General features: G+C 43.6%; 2 protein-coding genes across 3 annotated transcripts; both read right to left on the bottom strand.

Annotated features, from left to right (window-relative positions):
* Positions 1-100: 100 nt before the first annotated feature.
* LOC133919603 (trihelix transcription factor GT-3b-like) lies at positions 101-1,400 on the bottom strand. Of its 2 annotated transcripts, none has more exons than XM_062364042.1 (2): positions 896-1,400; positions 101-762 (listed from the first exon to the last, which is right to left on the bottom strand). In XM_062364042.1, the coding sequence occupies exon 2, from the start codon at positions 730-732 to the stop codon at positions 283-285; it is 450 nt and encodes a 149-aa protein (XP_062220026.1). In that variant the 5' UTR covers positions 733-762; positions 896-1,400; the 3' UTR covers positions 101-282. The 2 variants fall into 2 exon arrangements, with proteins under 2 accessions (XP_062220026.1, XP_062220025.1); XM_062364041.1 differs by having other exon boundaries at positions 101-779; positions 896-1,387.
* Positions 1,401-11,690: 10,290 nt separating this feature from the next.
* On the bottom strand, positions 11,691-15,239 carry LOC133919600 (probable tocopherol O-methyltransferase, chloroplastic). The gene is made up of 6 exons (XM_062364039.1): positions 14,591-15,239; positions 13,325-13,494; positions 13,084-13,188; positions 12,376-12,579; positions 12,093-12,195; positions 11,691-11,986 (listed from the first exon to the last, which is right to left on the bottom strand). The coding sequence occupies exons 1-6, from the start codon at positions 14,982-14,984 to the stop codon at positions 11,877-11,879; spliced, it is 1,086 nt and encodes a 361-aa protein (XP_062220023.1). The 5' UTR covers positions 14,985-15,239; the 3' UTR covers positions 11,691-11,876.
* Between the last annotated feature and the right edge of the window lie 7,132 nt (positions 15,240-22,371).

The following is a 22,371-nucleotide window of genomic DNA, read 5'->3' as shown; positions in this document are numbered from 1 at the left end:
TCCTAGGCAGAAAGATTGATAACAGTTTGATGGATTCCCATGGTTTGCCATACCGTAAATCGTTCAGCTCTTGTTGTGAATTCACTTTTGGGTTTCATGATTTCTAGCAGAAAATACATCTTTTTCAGATAGACTTTTGCACAGCATATGACAACATGCCAGTTAGCGAGAACATGTGCTGAAACCTGATACCCTCAAGGGCATGAATAAACAAAGAACTTCTACCGACCCATAATCTATGTTAATTCCTTGTTGGGTTGGCCAAGGAGTCCCTCCCCTTCCCTACAGATCTCCTTGTAGGAGTCTGGTCAGCAAGTCAGTAAGGAGCGCGTGCCTTCTGTCAGCCCTTGCCTCTTCCCTCATCCTCCTCTGCTCCTCGCGCTCCATCCATGCCTGCTCCAGCATCAGCCTCTCCCGCTCTATCCTCTGCATCGCCTGCCGCCACTGGTCCTCGAAGAACAGCCGCTCCTGCGCCTGCCTCTCCGTCGTCTCCTGACGTCGTACGTCCAGGCGATGCTGCTGCTCGAAGAAATCCTGTAGCAGGCCACGAATGGCGGATGTGCCGCTCGTCGTTGACGTCTGCGCAGCCTTCATCTTCCGGCTCCGTTTGACCAGCTCCTCGTCCTCCTCCTCGTCGGGTTCCTCGCGGCCGGACGTCTCGGCCGGTCTCTTCAGCTTCCTTCTAGCAGGAGCTCGCCCCGGCGCAGACCCAGGGAGCTGCTGGCTTTGCATGCTTCTGGGCCAGCCAGATCACTCTCTCCCCTGATGAAAACGACGCGCTGGTCACAAGCCAAGCATTGTGAGGCGTACACGATCGACGATGGTCTCCAGCAAAAAAAGGATGTTTCAGTTTTGAAGCACGTGGACGGGGGAGGAAGAGGACGAGACGATCGACCTTGTGGCCGGCGGTCGACGAGGCACTTCGGCTGCGCGCGCACGGCGATGAGCCCCTTCGTCTCTCCTTCCTCACGCCGCTCGCCGTAATGTTTTTAGATTCCCAGGTGGCGCGAGTTGATAAAAGGAACGCGTACGGTGTTGGTGAATGTGGAAGGCGAGACCGGGCGGGCCGCGTCCGCAGGTTGACAGGAGTGGATCGAGTAGTCAGTCATACAGCTGCCTGCAATGCATGCACAGCAGCCGTCGTTTTTACCCCGTGTTTTTCATTGGCTTTCTGATCGTCAAGCTCCTCGATCGTCTCCTCTCTTTCGTCCCCTGGTTCACAGTTTCACACCCCCCAGGGTGGTGCGGAGTGTGAATGGCTTTGCTCCTGTCCACACGGGCAACACAGCTCGCCACGTCACCCTCCATCCTCATGGTCATTCCGAGCTGGACCCACCCACCCACGCGTTCCGCGGTCAATTCCTTCCTCGACGTATCGAATGCCGATGGGAGCTTTCGCGACATGCAACTTTTCGGCTGCAACTTGAAACATTGACCCGTGACCTCTTCTCTTCCACCACGGCGCGGGCAGGGCAGCCGTCTCCGATGCATCATCCGTCGCGTGGTTTCGCACGACAGCGATGGCGTGCACGCACGCGCCTGGCCTGACCAGACTATCGCTGTCAGTTAGAACGCGCCGCCCAGCCGTTCTTGAGCATTTTTTTTTATTTACTTTGAGATAGTCCGGTTCGAAATAAGTATGTTTTGAATATCGATAGTCGATAGTTCTAAAAAACAATTTTGATAACTACTTTTTATTGTAATATATTGATAAAATATTTTCTAAGATAAATCTATCCATGCCATTTTTAAATATCCAAATTCAATATATAAAAAGCAATTTATAGCCAAATTTAAAACAGTTAATTGTACAAAATCCAAAACAATACTTATTTTAGATTGGATGGAGTATATGGGTCTAGCCTATTTATTTTGATAATTAATTTTTAATAAATCTCAAAAACTTATGAGTAAAATGGAGGTGGTGGCTTTTAGTACCACGTTGTTAGTGGAGTTGGAGTGAGATCAATTTAAAAGGAGTTGTGTTCTCCACTCCCTCAAGCACATGTGGTCGAGAGGACTAGAAAGCCACACGTGCGCTCGCTCGCCTCATCGGGTCAGTCCGCATGCGCACACATGTGCAATGCCCCTATTTTGCTGTTTTATTCTTTTGCATGACTGGATATATACAGAAATCATGTCAGTTAAAAACCTGATCGTGGCACATCTGAACCGCATGATCCTCCCTATATATACCTATCAATCGTCGTCACAAAGGATACATGTAATTAGGGTTTTGCCTCCTTCTTTGATGTGCCGCCATCGGTAGTCTACTCCGTCCCGTTCCATCAACATGCACCGACGATCAGGAGAGCAGGTCTTTAGAACTCGTCGTCTTTGCCATCCTGCACTGGGAGAGAGTGAATAAGGGTTTTGGGAATCGCTCTGCGCGACTGCTCATGATCTTCTTCCTCGATGCCATCGACTGCTCGCGTTCTGCTTCTTGATCATCGTCATCTTCTGCGTCACCATCCTGGGGTTTCTGCGTCTCTCGATTGGTACGCCCGCTATGACTGGTCTCTACTTAGTCATATTTACCATACTGAGTAGTTCTGTGATGTTCGTGCTAGCGACTGTATTAGAGAGTTACATGCGTAGTTCTACCACCTATGTTGTACTATCATTACATCATGATGTTTGTTTATTAGTTTCTATTCATGACTTATTTAGAAATTAAATTAAATCCAAAAGTGCATTTATTTCAATATTTATCTAGTCACATGTAGGTATTACCGCATAGAGCAGCGAATGTTGCAGGGTGCCTGTAGGGAAGCAAATTCTATAGGACCTTCCTACGAAAGACCTCCGTGAGACACTGATCCAGCCACACATCTTCTGATCCAACAGTTAGACTGAAGAGGAGAGAAAGGGGACATGTATTATCACAGAAAAGGAGATTTTTTGTAGGATCTGTTTCTATAGAATTTGATTTAATGCCTGTAGAGGCATGGGAAGCTTTCAGCAGCCGGCCTCGATTGGTAAATACTACACCAAAAGAGTATCGATGTAGTACTATAGGGACCAACGACAACCAAAGTGGCTAACCAGACGAGACACGACCTCTCAAACTGGTGGTCCGCTGTCATGCACCCCTGTGTCGATCTCGGTAGTTCAGCGTGCATAGATTGACAGACGTGCTTTCAACCCTTTTGGGAGGCTGGGCCGAATTTCACATCAGATGGCCCGTGCCGGCAAAGTTGTTCCGGGAAGCGAGAAGTATAAAAGCGTTCGGCCTTGGCATGGTCGCACGATACACTATCCTCTCGGTCGTCGTTCCCACTACCAACCACCATTGATGCGACTGCTTCATGCTCCCTTGGCGCTTGCAAGCTCCTCAACGCTCCGTGCTTCCGGGATCCACAGCTTCGTCCCCCACCGCAGAACATCAAGATAATTACGTTAGGGGGTGGGGAGAAAACAAAGTAAAACCAAGAAATTACATATTGGATTTGATCCATTGAGTAAGTTGGCTAAGATATCTTCTTTTGATCCTATGAGTTACCAAGTTTAACTCATGGAGGAACATGTTTCTGCATCTTGTGATTGTTGGATCTATGCGCTGAAAAAAACCAATCATTTCGTGTTGTCCAAGTACTTCAGCTCATCAAATCATGATTTTCATGTAGAAAGTCTCATTGATTGTCCGCTTCATGTGTAGCCAAATTCGATCAATGCGCATCCAATGAGGAATAGAAATGCCAATGGATGACCAGCACACTCTTGCAAAGTTACATCTCAGAAATAAGTGAGCGGTTATTTCTTCATATTGTCAAATGCATAGCTCACAAGTATCATATTTCGTCTTCTTAACAAATCCCTCGAGTTTAATCTATCTTTGAGCAAGAACCAGAAGAAAACCTTATGTTTTTTTTTTTTGATAGGAGGATCTCCAAATCCATTTGAAAGATGGGTGGATCGGTGTGTGCCCTATTAGAAATTTATAGGCCTTCTTGGAGGAGAAAGGAGAGTTGCTCCCAAATGCATTGCCAAGAGTCTGACCTCGAAGAAAGCTGAAGTCTTGTAATATGAAGCTGGAGCAATTGGAATTGTGCGTAGGTCTGAGTTGAGGGGGGTAAGTGGAAGACATCTAGAATATTAGACCTGTTGAGAGCTTAAGCCAGAGTGATATTTTTTATTTTGGCAAAGGAGTAAAGCTCAGGGAAGGATTGTATCGAGATCAGTCCACCCCATATGTCATGTCAGAAATGGATAGTCCTCCCATCTCCAATCTAAACAATTGCAAGGCCTTTGTGAGAATCCAGGAGGTGAGTGATGCTTTTCCACCAAAATGATCCCCTCAAGCACATGCCCAGGAGAGTGTCATTTGAATAATAATTGTTCCAAACAAGCTGTACCCAAGGAATGTCTTGTTTGTTGAAGAGATTGTCCAGATGCTTTAAGAGAAGAGCATCATTTTGGACACTAAGTTTGATCATGCCAAATCGTCCTTAATTTTTAAGCCTACAAACCATATTCCAAATTGCAAAAGATTTTTTTCTTAGCATTGATGTCAAAACCTCTCTAAAGATAGTGTTTTCTATATTTGTTGATTTGTTTGATCATAGTTAAAGGCAACTTAAGGGTGCATATGAAGAAAGTAGGTAGAGAGGAAAAGCAGGAGTTTACCATTTCAAGTTTACCACCTTAGGTGAGAAAGCAGAAGTAGCTGACCAACCTTTTTTTCAATTCTCTGGACTAGAGGGATGAAATCTTCAATTTTTGGTTTAGTGAGCCCAAGAGGAAGACTAAGGTAGGTAAAGGGGAGGGAATCTCTTTTGCAGCTGAAAGTGTTGGAGAGAATATTCATTCTGTTGTCATCTACATCGATGGGGTACATACATGACTTGTGATAGTTCACTTGAGTCATGTAGAATTTGCAAAAGTGTTAAAGAGGGACTTAAGGATGAAAAGTTGTATAGGATAGGCTTCTATGATTATGAGGGAGTCATCTGTATATTGAATAATTAGGAAGTCAATGCCAGCACCAGGAATGGGTAGTGATAGGAGGTCTTGGTCCTTAGCTCTGTAAAGAATTGTCTGAAGCAAATCTGCAGCCAGCACAAATAGAAGAGGTGATAAAGGATCACCTTATCGTACACCCCTTCGACAATGGAAAACTTTCCCTGGTACCCCATTAAGGAGCATTGAAGAAGCGCCAAACTTCATAATTGATTTTGTCCATTGAACCCATTTGTTCCCAAAGCCTTTATGCTGAAGGATGTCCTGAATGACTTGATGCTCAACCATGTCAAAAGCCTTCTCAAAGTCAATCTTGAGGATAATTAATTCTCCTTCTGATTTGTAGTAGATATGTAAGTATTCAAATGACTAGGCAAGAAAATCTTGAATGGTTCTTCTTTTAATAAAACTATACTAATTTTGGTGCACCAGGGAAAGAATGACTTGGTGTAACCTTTCTACCATAATTTCGGTGATGATCTTGATAGAGCAGTTCAATAGAGAAATAAGCCGAAAATTTCCCACTAAAATTGAGGCATCCTTCTTAGAAACAAGAGTGATATATGAGCTGTTGATACTTTGTGTGCAGACATCCACATCACAGAAGGCCTAGCAAAGATCATATAAGTCTTGAGTAATGACTGGCTAGCACTTCTTTAGAAAGTCTGTGTTAAAACCACTTGGACTTGGGGATTTGAAAGAGGGAAAATTAGTGTAGTGAATATGGTCTTTTTAGGGCATGTTTGTGATTTTAGTGATTAGTGATAATATAATCAATATGACTAACATATTTATTAAGTATATATCTTAGTAGGTTTCATGGATGTAATACATGAAGAAGTCACCGCAACCGGGACAAAAATCGATTGAATTGGACAAGTCTTAGAAAAAATGTATACGCCAGATGGTCCAGCGTAGAGGCAATTATACATGTCGGAGTGTTTTCTCGGGTGTTTTGTACATGTCGGATGGTCTAGCGATATGAAGTTGTGCACACCAGAGACTTCGCTGGAGCATTTTCTAGGAGAGGTTTCTCAGTGGCAGAAGAAGTTTGAATGCCGGATGATCCGACGCTTAGAGGATTGTACGCCAGAGCATTTTTTCAGAGGACTATTGAAGACTGAAGATCTACACACTGGATGGTTCGGTGCTCGGAGTTGTACATGTCGAATGGTTGCGCCGGAGTGCTTTTCCAGAGAAGGTATCAATGGCTAGTTTGTCGTGGTTGTACAAGCCGGATGGTCCAATGCCCTGAAGATCTACACGTCGGATAATGAACAGTGTATAAGAAGTGGCTAGATGCTCGAAGTGTACATGCTGGATGGTTTTGCGATAGAGCTGGTGAACACGCCAGAGCATCCGATGTTCACAATGAGATTAAGTGGTGTTCCAACGGTTAGTTCATGGATGATGTACACGCCTGATGGTTTGATGAGTACAATGTGCTTACACCGGATCATCCAACGTATACAGAAAATGTGATTGTTGGAGAAATGACTAGTTCGCCAGTTTGAGACTAGAAATACCCCCCTCTACTCGATCATTTAAGTGCGCTAGAGTCTAGAGAGCCTCATATACACTTAAGAAGACATCCAAGCCACCAAAATGCTAAAAGTGATCATCCAAAGCAATTAAGCACAAGATTAGAGAGTGATTAGTGCTAATAGGTGTAGAGAGAGTTGTGTCTAGGTGTTGTTACCTAGAGAGAGAATCAAAGAGTGATCCTAGCTTGTACCAAGTGGTACACCGGTGCCTTAAAATCTTAGTGACTCATGGACACCGTAAGCCTTAGTGACTCATACTTGTTGACACTTCGATTTGGTGGGGAGCGGCGGCAAGACTCTTGTACGGAGACATGGAGACTCTTGCCTTGGTGGTTCAAACTCCAAAGTGAAGACGACAGCAAGTGACCAGAAGAGACTCTTGTGGTGAGATTTTACCTTAGTGGTTTGATGAATTAACCTACTTGAGGCCTAGGTGGCTCAAGGGTCATGAACGGGTGCCGTCCAGGAGCTATACCCTAAGTGGCTACTTCAACGTGGATTAGAAGTGACATTTATGCTATCGATATTACGGGATAAAAATTATTGTGTCTATTTTGCTCTCTCTACCATCTTTACGTTTCCGCATTTATATACTTGCAATCTATCTTTTCATGTTTACTTTTCTAGAGTAGTTTACTAGGTTTGGTCATAGTTACAAACCTCTTTGAGCAGTAGAATAGACACACCAGATAAAACTAAAGCATATTTAGATATAAATTAATATATATTTATCTTGTGAAGTTTTTGGAGCCGATTAGTTTTACGTGTCCTAATTCAACCCCTATTAGGACGTCACCGATCCCTTCAATTAGCTACCACTTTGTCGATTTCTTCTTTAGAGAAGTATGTTCAAGCCATTCTAAGCTTGTAACAGGTTCCAGAAGGTCCCCTAGATCAAAATGCATACATGCATACAATGAAAATTTGTACGTCCCAGCCTTTGCTTGTAGGATTCCCACAAAAGATAGGCTTTATCTTCATGAGAATTATAGATCTGTCCATAATTATCAAAAAGGGTTGTGATCAGACTCTTTTTATACTTGACTGTGGCATTTGCATGAAAAAATGAGTCCATTCATCTCCAAACTTTACCCACTTTATTGTTCGTCTTTGTTTCCAATATATTTTCTGTTTTTGGAGGAGAGTAGCCAGATGGATTTGAAGGAGCTTTTGGAAGTTCCACTCTTCAAGGCTCGGATCTCTTTCTTCCTCAATTGTATCTATAAGAAGAATAATCAGTTTTGTATTTAGGATGACCATTTTCAGATTTGAAATACTAGATTGCTACATTCTTAGAACTCTTCTAAGATTCTTTGGTTTAGTCCTAATAATCTTTGCTTTATCTGTCTGATTAATTGGAACAAATCAGGCATGTTGCACCACCTGCAAAAAATCATCATGTTCCATCTAAAAGTTTTCAAATCTAAAGGCTTTAGCTCTCCAAATCGTGGTAGCAATAGTGATTAGGCAAGGGACATGATTGATGTGTCTCTTGAGAGAGGGGTAACAAAAGTGACTGGGTAGTTGAGAGTCCAGATGTTTGAAGTGAGAAACCAGTCAAGCCTCTCTAGAATTCTATTGTTTAGACCCAATAATCTTTGCTTTATCTGTCTGATTAATTGGAACAGATCAGGCATGTTGCACCACCTGCAAAAAATCATCATGTTCCATCCAAAAGTTTTCAAATCTAAAGGCTTTAGCTCTCGGGATCGTGGTAGCAGTAGTGATCAGGCAAGGGACAAGGGACATGATTGATGTGTCTCTAGAAGAGAATTCTATTAGACCAAGGATCTGCCTTTGAGAGGTAAGTCCACAAGACCCAATTTGCTAATAGCTTCATTGAACATGAACATCTCATTGATGTCAACACCAGGTTTGTTTCTAACCGAGGGAGAACGAATTAGAATGAAGTCCCCTAGGATTAGCCAATCAATATCATCATCCATTTCAATTTCTTTGAGCCAATTAATGAAGATGGGTTTTCTGTCTGATATACATGGGCTATAAACATTTGTTAGAATCCACCTATTTCCAGAAGTGGTTGAAATCAGTTCCACAGATATTGAGAAGTCATTTTGAAAGCACAAGTGACCCGTGAATTTATGGCTTTTTCAAGCTGTAAGAATACCACCAGAGGCAACATTGGAAGGGAGGAATTCAAAGCAATCAAATTGAGGGGGATAGAAATTATTGATATAGCAAATGTCAAAGGTGGCTCTTTTAGTTTCCTGTAAGGAAATGATATCACAACCAGTCTCTAAAAATTTGCTTCTGACAACATCCCACTTTTTTTTTCTGCATTAATCCCTCTAATATTCCAACAAAATATTTTTCAATCACCAAAGGAAATATTGTGTTGTGCAACCATAAGAATAAATGGAAGTAAATTTATTTTCCCTAATATACAATATTAGGGAATGAGACCAGTAACTATAGGCATGAGTGATATTAAGGGAAGCTATCCAGATTATGCATAACAAATGGAAAAGAAGTTTAGGATGGTATAAAGTAAACCAATCAACCATCCAAGAGAGGGAGTTCCAGGGGATAGAAAGTTCATCACAAATTACAACAGAAGTATTTCCATCTAGGGAAAGCAAAATGCTGAGAAAAGAGCAAAATAGTTTCCAAAATGGGCCAGTAACAGCAGGCCACCAGTTATGCTTCATGTACTTCATTGGGCCTTCACTTTTCGGATTTTTTGTTGGGCTTGCCATCAACATTGGGCTTTCTGTTCATTCTGGGCTTGGCAGACTTATGAGTAGATTTGAGCTTTATCTTGGCCCACTGCCTTCTTCAAAGAGTGTTTTGCTGCCAAGTTAGAGTCTAAGAGTATCTTAGGTCTCATTTGACAGAAGGATTGTCTCATATTTTTTATAATCTTGCTAGGGTTGACAGGAGGCTTTGCATTGCAGGCTAAACATTGTTTGTCTTTGCAGATGCTACCCTTATAGCCCCCATTTTTTTTCCTTTGATTCTAATACTTCTTCTAACTTTAGTATCCACCACTGGAGGTGATATGTAGCCTGGCTTATGCTGTCTGGTAAGCTTGGGTGTGAAATCTTGAAGAGGAGAGCCTTTTTCCATGTCAGATATCCCTTCCTTCTCTTTAGTAGTCCTCTGAGTGCAGACTATCTTAGAGGTTGATGGACAATCATGAAATAAAAGGAACTGCAGAGAAGAGCAATCTTCAGGATGGGGTGCTAGAAATTGCCAGGCATTTGAACCTAGGAGAGTCTTAGCCCATTCAAAATGAGCTAGAGAGAGGAGCATCTTAGTAAAAAAAAAGCCCAATCAATGGGAATAGACACAGGAATTCCATGATTAAACCAAGAGCCGAAATGTTTGTCCCAGAGTTTGTGGGCATTGGCATTGACTTTAGAAGAGGCTGTCCAGTTGTCTTGTTGCTAGAAAGTTTCAAAGATTGGGTCAGCAACTTGGTCTCCCATGTGACACATGAAGCCAATTTAAAGGTTCAGACCTTCACCCTGGATATGTTCTGGCAATTAGATATTAAGGTCCACATCCATCAACTCATTATGCTGAATATCATGGGGAGGGAAGATTTCTGGTTCTGGTTCTACAGGTGGTAGAGCAGCCAAGCCAAGAACAACAGCAGGTTCTTGTATAATATTCAAGTCATAGATAAGATGACCAATGCTTCCAGATGAAACTTAACCCAGAGAATTCCTAGAAAGGGAAAGGCTGATGGGGGCAGCATTTTTGAGGTGGGACAGGTTCAGGCCACTCAGGATCATCTTCTACCATATCTTCCTCAATTTCTGCATTATCAACCTCCACAAGTAAGTCCTGATCTTCTTCCTCTACAGGTAGGTTGAGATCAAGGGCATTCTGATTTGCAGCTTCTCCATTGTTATCTTTTTCCCAATTATCCCAATTTAGGTCGAAGTTCCCATTATTCACTTGCCATTCTGGTTCTCAGGTAAATGCTGGTGATGACCCCCCTGACCAAAACCAAAGAAATCAAAGGCCCCATCAACAATACTAGGTTCTGGGATAGGATCTTCATCAGGAGGAAGAATGCCTAGGATTTGTTGTTCAATGATCTCACATTGGGTTGTCTAGCTCTGCCCTTGAAAATTCCCCTTCTGCGATTAGGATGAAATGTGGGATTGATTCAAGATCCACCACTCTAACTTTCAGAATCACTCTTGCCAGATAATGGTCTTCTTGCTCGCACACTAAGAGATGCCCAAAGGAGCTAACTGCAGCCTCAATAAAATGCATGCTCAAATAGTCAAGGGGAAAACCTAAGAGCATCAGCCAACATTCCCGGTAAAAATTCAGAGCACGCCAGTTAGGACCTTGATCATGCTTCACAAGAGTGAAATCTAGGTTGCCAAAATGGTGAGGTGAACTGTTTATCAGGAGCTCTCGGTCAAATCTTCTAGCAAACTTGACATACGCTTGAGCAAACGGGTAGAATTGGATATCAAGAATCTGAATTCCTCAAGAACTTCCCTAATAGCTGAGAAAATCACCTTGTGCTCCGGCATTGGGTCAATACTGACAATGGCCATATCCTCGTTGCTTGGGGCCGCTCTTCCAACCATAAGGCACGACATCAGCTCCCGTCTAGGCACTTCTTGGCGAACAAAACCATGAGGTATACGGGGTTGAGGGTTAGCTCAACGAACATGCTTGGGGAGTCCCTGAGCTTGATTGGAGCAGTGGAGTTCTGGGGAGGGGAAGAGCGAGCAGCAGCAGAGGTTTTCTTGCCCAGAGTTAGGGAGGTATCGGCAAGAGAGGAAGATGAAAGGTTTCCTTAGGAAACTCCAAGAATTTCCCCCTAAATTCCTTGAAGCTGCTGTAGATTGGCGGGTAGGATTGCGAAGGCCCAACCGCATTGTCCTTTTGGCTGAAACCAAGAGGATATATCAAAAGAGGCCCAAAGAGAGGGATTAATATTATTGGAAAAAATTACTGATTTATGGGCTCTGAAGTCTCGAAGACTTTTTGAAGATATGACCCCATCCAAAACAAGTATGGCACTTAATGTTTTCCTACAATCACGCCTAGTATGATTGCTCTGTAAACATCACGAGCAGGATTGATTACCAGTCTTAGAAGGATAATAAAGGCTGCTATTATTGGGCTTAAACACCCACGAAGAACCTCAGGGCGAGAATTAAAAATAAAATTGGAGGTTGTCAGATAGAAGCAAGATAAATTAAAAATTTAAAAATATATAGATAAATTTAAATTTTAAAAATATATTATCGTAATAAAATAGAGTTAAAATGAGCCACCACATTTGCTCTCGAAAGCTAGAAATTACTGGAAAAAGGAAAAGGATGCCACGATTCTACATTATTGCACTGAATGGAGGTGCTGAGACAGGAATTTCTCATTCTATGCTGCTCCGGGCTTGCGACACGTGATGATGGTGAACTTGATGAGCCCTTTCTTGTAGCCATTGATCATAAGCGGCATAACCAGGGCCCCTCTTATCGTCTTCCATCCTTCAGACAAGCCAATGCCAGAAATAATTGAGATCCCAATCAGCTCAGTTATGTGCAGTCCATGATCAATAGCAGAGCGAAAGATGATGAGCACAGCAGAGCATACCACTTGTCAGCAGCGATGTGAGGCCTTTCCATGTCAGTGCTGATCGTATAACAGCAGGCCAAAACGGGGCCACGTTCTCCGACCAATCAGCAGTCTTGATATCCTGACACCACACGCAACAGCAAAAGAATCCTTCGTGAGGTCATGCAAATTGCCAAATTGGCGGAATGGGTAGATCAATCTTGTCAAGTTACAACTGGTCTTGAGAAAGATATGCATACAAGGTAAATACGATGCAATCGCCTGAAATTTGTTCAGAATTCAGAATACGAAAAGCTTTTACCTCAAGAGACAGTGACTTTGCAATGCTCACATAGTCTGAAGGTGAGCACCAGTCCGGTAGGTAGTACGCATCGCATATCCTCTTCAAGAGATTCAGTTCATCGGGTTTCAGCGAGTTTTCAAACAACTCGAGGTTCCGATGGCACCAAGTCACAATGATCAGTGTCGCTCCAGGAGCCGCGACACGTGCCAGTTCACTAACAAACTAATACAAGAGTCAGGTAAGAATTCCAGCAAAACACAGAACTTCACTAGTAACAATATACGGAGAAAAGAATCCAAACTATCTAAATGATTGTCTTCAAGACTGCGATTCAATCTTTTCTCTCTTAGCATTTGACTGAACTTATCCAATGTTTACTAGTACCACCCTATAGACTCAATTGTCTAATTCTAGTTCTTGTGTTCGACTATAATTACTGAACTAAACCAAACTAGGAACCCCCAATTCATCCTTTCAGATGATGTGAGTTATCATTTACTGAAATCAGTAACGCATGGCTTTTATCTCAGATCGGTAGATGTTCTGAAGTGCGATCTTCCCATGTTCTCTGGTCTCCTTTTTCCAACTCAAACAAGCTTATGACGTTATTTCAAACAGATGCATGGCAACCGATGCCGTTACACAACTTTATAGCAAATCCCGAAATGTTCTGTAGTGAGCCATGCTGCTTTTTTTCCTTAAAGGGGAATAAAAAAAAAAGGTTACCTTTCTTTTCTCCGGCATGTGCTCGCCACTCTCCATGGACCAGACAAGATCAAACTGCCCATCAGGAAACGGCTGCTCCAGAGCGTCAGCAACTTGGAGAGAAACCTGCTCCATCACACCGGGGTGAAAACAGACGTTAAGTAGCGGCTGATATTAATTATCAAAGTCTCAGCACTAGAATTACTGTGAATAGTTAATTGGACAAATGAGATTAATTTCCAAGGGAAATAGAAGTGGGCACCTTGTCTGACAACCCCTGCGCCGCAGCGAGAGCATTTCCTCTTTCGGCTTGAACAGGGCTCAACGTGATGCCATTGCATTGCGCTCCGTATTTCTTCGCCAAGTACCTTGAGCTACCACCAATGCCGCATCCTACATCGACTATTGTTTTGGGTTTCTTTTCCGGATCATCTGCATGCAGAATATACATGAAAAAACTAGTAAAAACACATGAAGTCCATTTTTATGTTATTTTCAGATGTTGCTTATCATCCAAAAACCTTATTTTATACATTAGTGAAAGTACATAGCATTTCACATTGTCACATCTTTTATAAGATATGGCAAAAGACTTTCAAATCTGTCGTAAAAAAACAGACCTAATCTTCTGATAAAAAAAATCAATCTGAATTGAAAGATATGAATTGTCTAGAACTAATCTTCTGATTTTATCACTCCATGTCTCCCCTCCTCTACCTAGATGGGATCCACAAGCGCCTCATAGGAAAAGAAACATTTACTATCAGTTTCTCATTGGAGCCTTGCTATAAAGTTCTTATGGTTGGAAGGCACAGGTCAGGGGGAAAAACAGCAAATGCCTTGCGGCTAGTAGCACTTGTTCAGTTTTCTACGAGGGCCGATGAATCCAGATAGACCACAAGGTGCACAGTGGCACTGCAAATTGCTGTCTTTTGGACCCTCTAGAAGACAGAACTACTGCAGTCAGTGTATGATTGTACTCCTAGCTGCAGGAAGAGAGCCAGAAAAGAAAATGCGCCCACGATAGAGGGCATATTCAGCAACGAAACGAACAGAAACTGGGTCATCAAGCAGATAGCATGTCTCGAGTTCGAGCCAGCTCGTCATTGTTTTCGATACAGGAAAGCGGCTGAAAATAGCAAAAGAACAGACACCACACGCGGACCCGCCACCGTCATGCATCACATCCGTAGAAATCAGATCCGAAGCCGTTCCACTCCACTGGTCATCACGGTTCCGCCCACCAACGGAAAGGCGACACGGCACGCATGGCGGCCTCAGATTTGCTCTGTTCGCCAGTGGCTCCACGTGTGGACACTGGGCGGGGAGAAGCTAACAACCAACCAACCAGCCAAACAAACAAACAAACACCGTTCAGGCCTGCCGATTTTTAATCGTATCGTAAAGAAAAGCGCGACCGTTTTGCTACCTTGGAGTAGTAGATTAGTCGGTCTCGGTCCACACAAGCGTACGGCCAGGATCTCGGCGCAGTAGCGACGAAAATTCTAGTGGTGAGCGAGCGACGCACCTGGGACGGCGGCGAAGGCGAGGGCCTCCTCGATCATGCGGATCTGGGCGCGGCGGTGGTCGGCCATGGACGCGGCCTCGCCCGAGTCGTAGAAGCCGTGGTGCATGTGGTCGCCCCAGATGCTCTCCCACACCCCCGACGACTCGTCGTAAAGCCCCGCGATGCCCTCCTTCAGCCCCGGGGGCTGGGCCGTCGACGAGGCCATCGGGCGGGGCGCGAGGCGGTTGCGGCGGCGACGGCGCGAGGCGGGGAAAGTGGCGGGCTGGGAGGCGCAGTGGCGGCGGGGGCTCGTGGAGGGGAGGACCGGGCGCGAGTGGAGCTGCGCCGGTTGGGCCATTTTGCAGCTCGTGCCTGTGCACTTTAGGCTGGCAGCAGGGACACGGAAGATAATCATATGGGACCCGGTCTACAGCTCCATTCCATCAAGCTGGACCCTCTCCCACAGCAACACGTGGCAATACTTATCAACAGGTATACAATGGAATGGGAAAACAACTATGGCTTCCGTTCCCGATCTGCTCCTTCAACCCGGGCTCCACCACGGCACGCATGGCCGGAGAGGCCTCGACCACGACGGTGCGCTGAATAGAAACGGCCTTCACGACAGCCTTGTTGACCACGACGGCGCTCCCTGACGCCATGTCCGGCGACCGACGTGGGCTCCGACCACCACGGCACTCCGGTTGGAAGAGGCCTGTGAGGACGTGGCCGGCGCCGTAGTTGACGACGATGCCAAACTCAATACCTTCCCGCCGACAACCTCGTCGCACGCGTGGCTGCTGCATGCAGGCTTTGTTGTGCAAGTCACAATTGTTCCATCTTTGTTCCTTCTCAATGTTGTAGATTAATAAAAAAATCGCAACAGTAAATTAATCAAATTTGTAGTACTGTATTAAGTAGTCATCCAATCTCCTTGTTATCCTCTGTAAATTACTAGCTAGATCGAACATACTTCACTAGTTACGCGTGACTGAATATTTGCGCTCTCACTGATCTGGATGACAGTTATGTAATCACAAACAGTTTACATATTGACTGGACGATATAAAATAAAATAAAAGGGAAATATCACAAGGAAAACTGTCTTTTTTGCTCAAGTAAATATGCTACTACTCGTGCTCCGGCTCTTGATCACGATGACAAGTCACTCCTCAACCTTCCTCTACGATGTCCTTTATCGAAATCTAATCGCCTAAGGTCCTGGATTGTTACAATCTGTGTATTGGATTGTAACAATCCAGCTTTTTTAATCAGCTGTTTGTTTCAGATTTTGGATTGTGATCACAATCCAATTTTTACAATCCAGCTGTTTATTTCAGCTTTTAGATTTTGATCAGAATTCAGCTTTTACAATTTGAAACAAACAGAACCTAACAGTAGACGGTGTTGTAGCATCTCAGTGAACTTGAAGTAGCAGACTTGTAAATTCTCCATGGATATTTGGAATAAATGTTCCAGGATAATCACCAACTGACAAAGTGGACGATGACGATGGAGCTATATTATTAGCACAAATATTGAATTCCAGTGTGCCCTATGCAATAAAGAAAATGAAACATAAGATTAGGCTTCAAGTTACTGATCTAAGACAGAATATTGGTACTATACTAATCTTACATCGATTGGTACATGTTCAACAGGAGCTACATTAGTTGTTTTTCTTTGAACTACATTTTTAAAACACCTTTTCTCTCATATATATATATATATATATATATATATATATATATATATATATATATATATATATATATATATATATATATATATATATATATACACGCACTATTTTATATCTAAGATATAGAATAACTATTCTAAGTCCCGACTCAGCCCAGCCGCCTAGCCCACGCACTTCAGTGTCCACGTGTGGCAGCGTGCCAGCTGCCTAGCCGCGCGCATGCATGGAGTCCCTAGTGCGCGCGCATGCATGCATGCGAGTTGGTCCATCATTTGTGGTTGTGAGTTGATCATTCATCAATGGTTGCATGCATGTGCGTATGCATGGCTCTCTTTTTTTTTTCTTCATGCATGCATGATAGCTTAGACTGCAGGTTGGACGTCGCCCACGTGCTACAATCAGCGGGTATAGTTGGTCGGTTGGCAAATTTATTGAATATCTGAGAATTACTAATCAATCTAGGACTACTAAAACTACTGGACTACTGAACACTAAAGACTACTAAATAACTTAGAGCTACTGAAACTAATGTATACCTTACTACTGATTAACCTAGAACCAGTAAAATGTCATGTCACAAATTCATAATTGCATGATTAAGTTAGTTGGACGAGTGGGGTGGATGAGACGAGATGTGAGCGGTGTTAGGGGTGTTTGTCCTGTTCGGATGTGGAGTTCCCCTGGGTAGGTCGGGAGAGAGATCCGGATATCGTAGACCGCTTGCATTATTTAAGTAACGATCGTTGTTGAATTTGGTTTTAGTACTTTTCGTGCTTACTACATGTTGTATATGGGAGCGATAAGCCGATTACCTTTGTAGTTGTCTCTTTCTGACGTGCAGGTCGATGGCGTCGGGTATGTCGCCGGTTAGGGTATCTAGTTTGCTTCGAGAGTAGTTATGGATGACCACCGCATCTAACGGTGCATGATCAAATAGTCGAGGCTTATTAGAAAAGATTGATATGAGTACCACTTGTAGGGATCTTTGTGGTCATACAAGTCGTATGGTCCTTAAGTCGTGTAGGTAAAGGAGTACCATCTGCAGAGTGTAAAAATATTTCAAAATACCGCACTCTCGGTCATGAGCATGCTTTTATCTATTTGCAGCAGTCGTAGAGTTACGAATGTGGTTTGGTATGGTTGAGATGTTTCGTTATAGATGTTACTACTATGGTTCCTTTTACTTTATGTTCAGTTGATGTTTATGGACTAGTTTGTTACTTTGGTCAAGTATAGTTGCTCACACATGTTTATGTCAAATTTGCTTTTGCATATAAATTTACTTAACCATGTGGCCATATTCTTGTTAACATCCTAATACATAATCATTGTTGTCAGGCTATTTATAAATACCTATTATGAATTAAGTCTTGCGAGTACCTTCATACTCAACTGCTCTACAAGTTTTGCAGGTGTGGAGGAGTTGGCTTTTGGCTACTTCATGCCCGCCGATGCGAGTGGCGGGAATGAGTAGTGTATCCTACTCTTGGAGGTCGCGTGTTCGGGGTGAAGCCTAAGGGCATATGATTTCACCCATCTTTTGTCGTCTTTAGCTTTTGTTTTCACTGCGTAGTTTCTTTGTTGGTTAGGAGTTAAGCAGGTTTTAATCCCCTCCTAGTTCTCTTTTACTGTAAACTATATTAACTTGGTATATGCTTAAGAACTTGTAATATAATGTTAATTACTCGCTCTTTCTTAAGCTTTGTTATGTTATTCCACGTTAGAAAGACATGTGCTCCGATCTTGAGCACAAAACTCATGCCAGTACTGCTAGAGTGGTATTCTGATTAATTGTTGAAATCGCGATTAAGAAAATAATTGATTTAATGATTAATTAGAATATTGTTTGAACGATTCCTAGCATGGTATCAGAGTTTGGTTTAATGAAGTAGCCTAAAAATAGTTAGAGTGTTATTTAGCAAGTGTGTCAAACCCACTAAGCAACCCACATTCCTCACAGTGTGGTATTATAACTTGGTTTAATGAAGTAGCCTAAAAATGGTTAGAGCATTGTTTAGTGAGTGTGTCAAACACATTAAAGTTTTCTTTATGCTTCCTCGTGATTAATATATATAAACTTGCTATACTATGCCCTAAGTGTAACATATGCTTGAGTGATGTACTTGATTGTTTTTTTTATTGTGTGGTTTTCACTTTGTGATGCATTTGTTGATTATGTTGCATTGATGCATCCTGATAGCGACAAATATCCGGGGCTCAACCGGTGCGAGGTAGGGGCCCGATGTATTTCGTACGGTGATGGTACAGAAAGTGAATACATTAGTGATAACATACGAATATCTACCATACGATGGTAGATATGATCGTCTACTCATATGGCGATTACATGAGGTATCCCGTAAGACAAAGGTATGGGAAGTGAATACGTGGGCAACCACGTATGAAATGTCGCTTGTATGGTGAGTTGCACAAACACCATTCGCGCGAATACTTATTCTCTTCGTGCAAAAGGTGATGTATGTATTTATGATGATTGTTTGAGGAGAGATACATTCGGAAAATAAACGTGAAGATAAGGATCAAGCATACTTTCATGTTGCATTGTTCATTTCGCACCATACCTTTGAACATGCATTTTTCTTGATATATGATGCTTTAGTGCGCATCACTTGTTTGAATCTGACATAGCAAAGATAGCATTGATCCATATCGGATTGAACTTTTTCACCTCTCTTTTATCTTATCGCCATAACAGGATGAGGACCTAGCAAAATCTCAGAGATCGTCCTGAGTGTTCCAATGAGAATAACCCCGTGCCGCCCCCACCGCCGAGCATGAAAGATGTGTTGATGCAGATAGAGCAAAACTACCAAGCTCAAACTACTCTCCTCGAGGCCCTCGTGTGCAACACGACCCCTCATGGAGGAGGTGGAGCCAGGCACCGAGATGACTTCGTGGATTTCCTCTGAAGTTAGCTGCCCACCTTCACACGGGCTGAGAATCCTCTAGATGCCAACCACTGGCTATGGACTATCAAGCAGAAGCTCGCTCTCCTTAGGTGCGAGAATCACGAGAAGACGCTCTTCGCCACCCATCAGTTTCAGGGTGCGACAGGCATGTGGTGGTCCAACTTTCTGGCCACACACCCCGCCAATAACCGGGTGTCTTGGGCGGAGTTCCGCCAGGCATTTCATGATTTTCATATTCCTAAGGGCCATATGTAGATCAAGAGGTGAGAGTTTATGGACCTCAAATAAGGAGGCAGATCGGTGGTGGAGTATGTACATGTGTTCAATCACCTTATACAATATGCTCAGGATGAGGTCAACACCGATGAGCAGAAGCAATACCACTTTGTGAATGGTCTCAACTCCAAGATACAAGACTGGTTATCGACGCATGAGTTCACCGACTTCAACAAACTAGTGAGCACCTCTCTTATGGTGGAGTTCAAATTGAAGAACCGCCAAGAGGAGAAGAAGCGCAAGAGGGTCCCTTCGCCCTTCATGGGCGAGGGTTCTCAACGCACGCGGATAGAGAGTCAGCTTCCTCCATCTCACATGTTGGCCTCGATTGCTCTATGGCCAATGTGGATGGTGCACCGCCCATCTTTCTCCACTCCTCAAGGATAGCCTTCAAGATCTGCTGGTTCTCAAGTGAGTGTGACGAGTGGCCCTGGAGGCCCGTGTTATAACTGTGGGCGCGTTGGGAATTTCGCCCGTGATTGCCCTTACCCGAAGCCCGGAGCCGTGGTGACTGCTCCAAAGCCACCACCCACTCAACCCGCTCCACAGTCCTCCCGGGCTGCACACATCCCCAAACGTGCCCAAGTGCACCACACCACCGCCGAGGGTGCTCGAGAGGACAACAACGTGTTCATCGGTACGCTATTTGTGAATTCGCACATCGTAGCTATTCTTTTCGATTCGGGGACATCTCACTGTTTTATCAGGGATAGTTATGTTTTGAGTCATAAGTTGGCTGCCGAGACCCTGTCTTCTGCCTATATCATTGATGGACCTGGAACTAAGTTAAGGATCAACCTAGTTGTTCTGAAGACCAAAGTTCTTATTGAGGGAGTTCAGTTTCCTACAAACCTGATTCTCCTTGACACTAGAGGAGTAGATGTTATATTAGGGATGAGTTGGCTAACCAAATATGGTGCTCGGCTTGATTGTGCCAAGAGAGTCGTTTCTATCAAAGGTCCCAAGGGCGATCGAGTTTCTCTTCACCTTGGAGAGGGTGGCCTATACTTGTGTGCTCTTAAAGCGGTCACAGCCATGAATCTCCTAGATATTCCAGTCGTTTGTGAATTTCCTTATGTCTTTCTAGAAGAATTGTCAGGAATGCCACCCGATCGAACTGTGTAGTTCTCCATTGAGCTATTACCCGATACGGCCCTGATTTCAAAGAGGTCCTATCGGATGCCGCCGAACGAGTTAGCGGAATTGAACAAGCAAATTCTAAAATTGCTTGTGAAGGGTTTCATTCGTCCAAGCTCCTCACCATGGGGATGTCCGACACTCTTTGTCAAGAACAAGGATGTTACTTGCGGATGTGTGTTGATTACCGTTCGTTGAATGCCATCACAATCAAGAACAAGTATTCACTCCTTCGGATTGATATCTTGTTTGATCAATTGACCGGTGCCCGGGTTTTCTCTAATATTGACTTGAGGCTTGGTTACTACAAAATCAAGATCCTACTAGAGGATATACCAAAGACGACTTTCTCTACCCATTACGTGCTTTATGAGTTCATCGTCATATCTTTCGGCTTGACAAATGCACCGTCATTTTTCTTGTATTTGATGAACACAATCTTCATAGAGGGACTCAACAAGTTTTTCGTGGTGTTCATCGATGATATTCTCATCTACTCCAAGATTGAAGAAGAACATTCAGAGCATCTCCATGTTGTTCTTGGCCGACTTTGAGATTACCAACTCTACGTCAAGTTTAGCAAATGTGAGTTCTGGCTTAAAGAGGTCGCCTTTCTAGGTCATGTCTTGTCAGAAAATGGGGTTGCAGTTGACCCGAGCAAGGTGCAGGATGTGCTCAGTTAGGTGCAGCCCAAAAGTGTCATTGACATCCGGAGTTTTCTTGGACTCTTGGATTATTATCGCCAGTTCATCAAGAATTTCTCCAAGATATCTAAGCCCATGACCAAATTGTTGAAGAAGAATGTCAAGTTCGAATAGTCAGAGGAGTGTGAAGTGGCTTTCCAGACTTTGAAGTCTCGTCTCACCACAGTGCCAGTTCTGGCACAATCAGACGTTCACAAGAGCTTCGATGTCTATTGCGATGCCTCTCGCGTTGGACTTGGTTGTGTTCTCATGCAAAAAGGATGTGTGGTCGCCTACGCTTCACGCCAACTGAAGCCACATGAGGAAAATTATCCCACTCATGATCTAGAGCCTGCAACAGTTATGCATGCTCTGAAGATTTTGCATCATTGCCTATTGGGTAACCCTTGCCGTATTTACACAAATCGCAAGAGCCTCAAATACATTTTTACTCAGGATGATCTGAACATGAGACAACGAAGATGGCTCGAGCTAATCTAGATTATGAGCTGGAAGTCCATTATCATCCTGGCAAGGTGAACGTTTTCGCCGATGCACTTAGTTGAAGGGCTCGATGCAATTGTCTCTCGCTCTAGCCTAGAGTCACCACGCTTTGTGATAATTTCAGGAGGTTTAGACTCGATATGGTTTTTGAGGGATTTCTTGCAAACTTGGAGATCAAATCCTCCCTCTTTGACAAAATTAAGGACGCTCAGAAGACAAACAAGGGCATGGAGAAGATCCATGACAAGGTCAAGGAGGGGCATGCCAAATGCTTTGCCCTGGACGATGAAGGTGTCTTATGGTTCAAGAAAAAGCTAGTGGTCCCCAAAATTCCGGAGTTAAGAAAGAAGATTCTGGATGAAGCTCATGATTCGGTATTGTCCATCCATCCTGGGAGTACTAAAATGTACCATGACCTCAAGTCCAGATTCCGATGGACCCCCATGAAGCGAGAAATCACTCGATATGTTGTCGAGTGTGATGTTTGCCGAAGGGTGAAGGCCGAGCACCTTAAGTCGGCCGGTACGCTCCAGCCTTTACCCATTCCCTCCTGGAAGTGGGAGGAGATCG

The sequence above is a fragment of the Phragmites australis genome, chromosome 5, assembly GCF_958298935.1.
Source record: "Phragmites australis chromosome 5, lpPhrAust1.1, whole genome shotgun sequence".
NCBI lineage: Eukaryota > Viridiplantae > Streptophyta > Magnoliopsida > Poales > Poaceae > Phragmites > Phragmites australis.
Note: the sequence above shows the minus strand (reverse complement) of the source record. Positions and strands in the feature narration are given on the sequence as shown.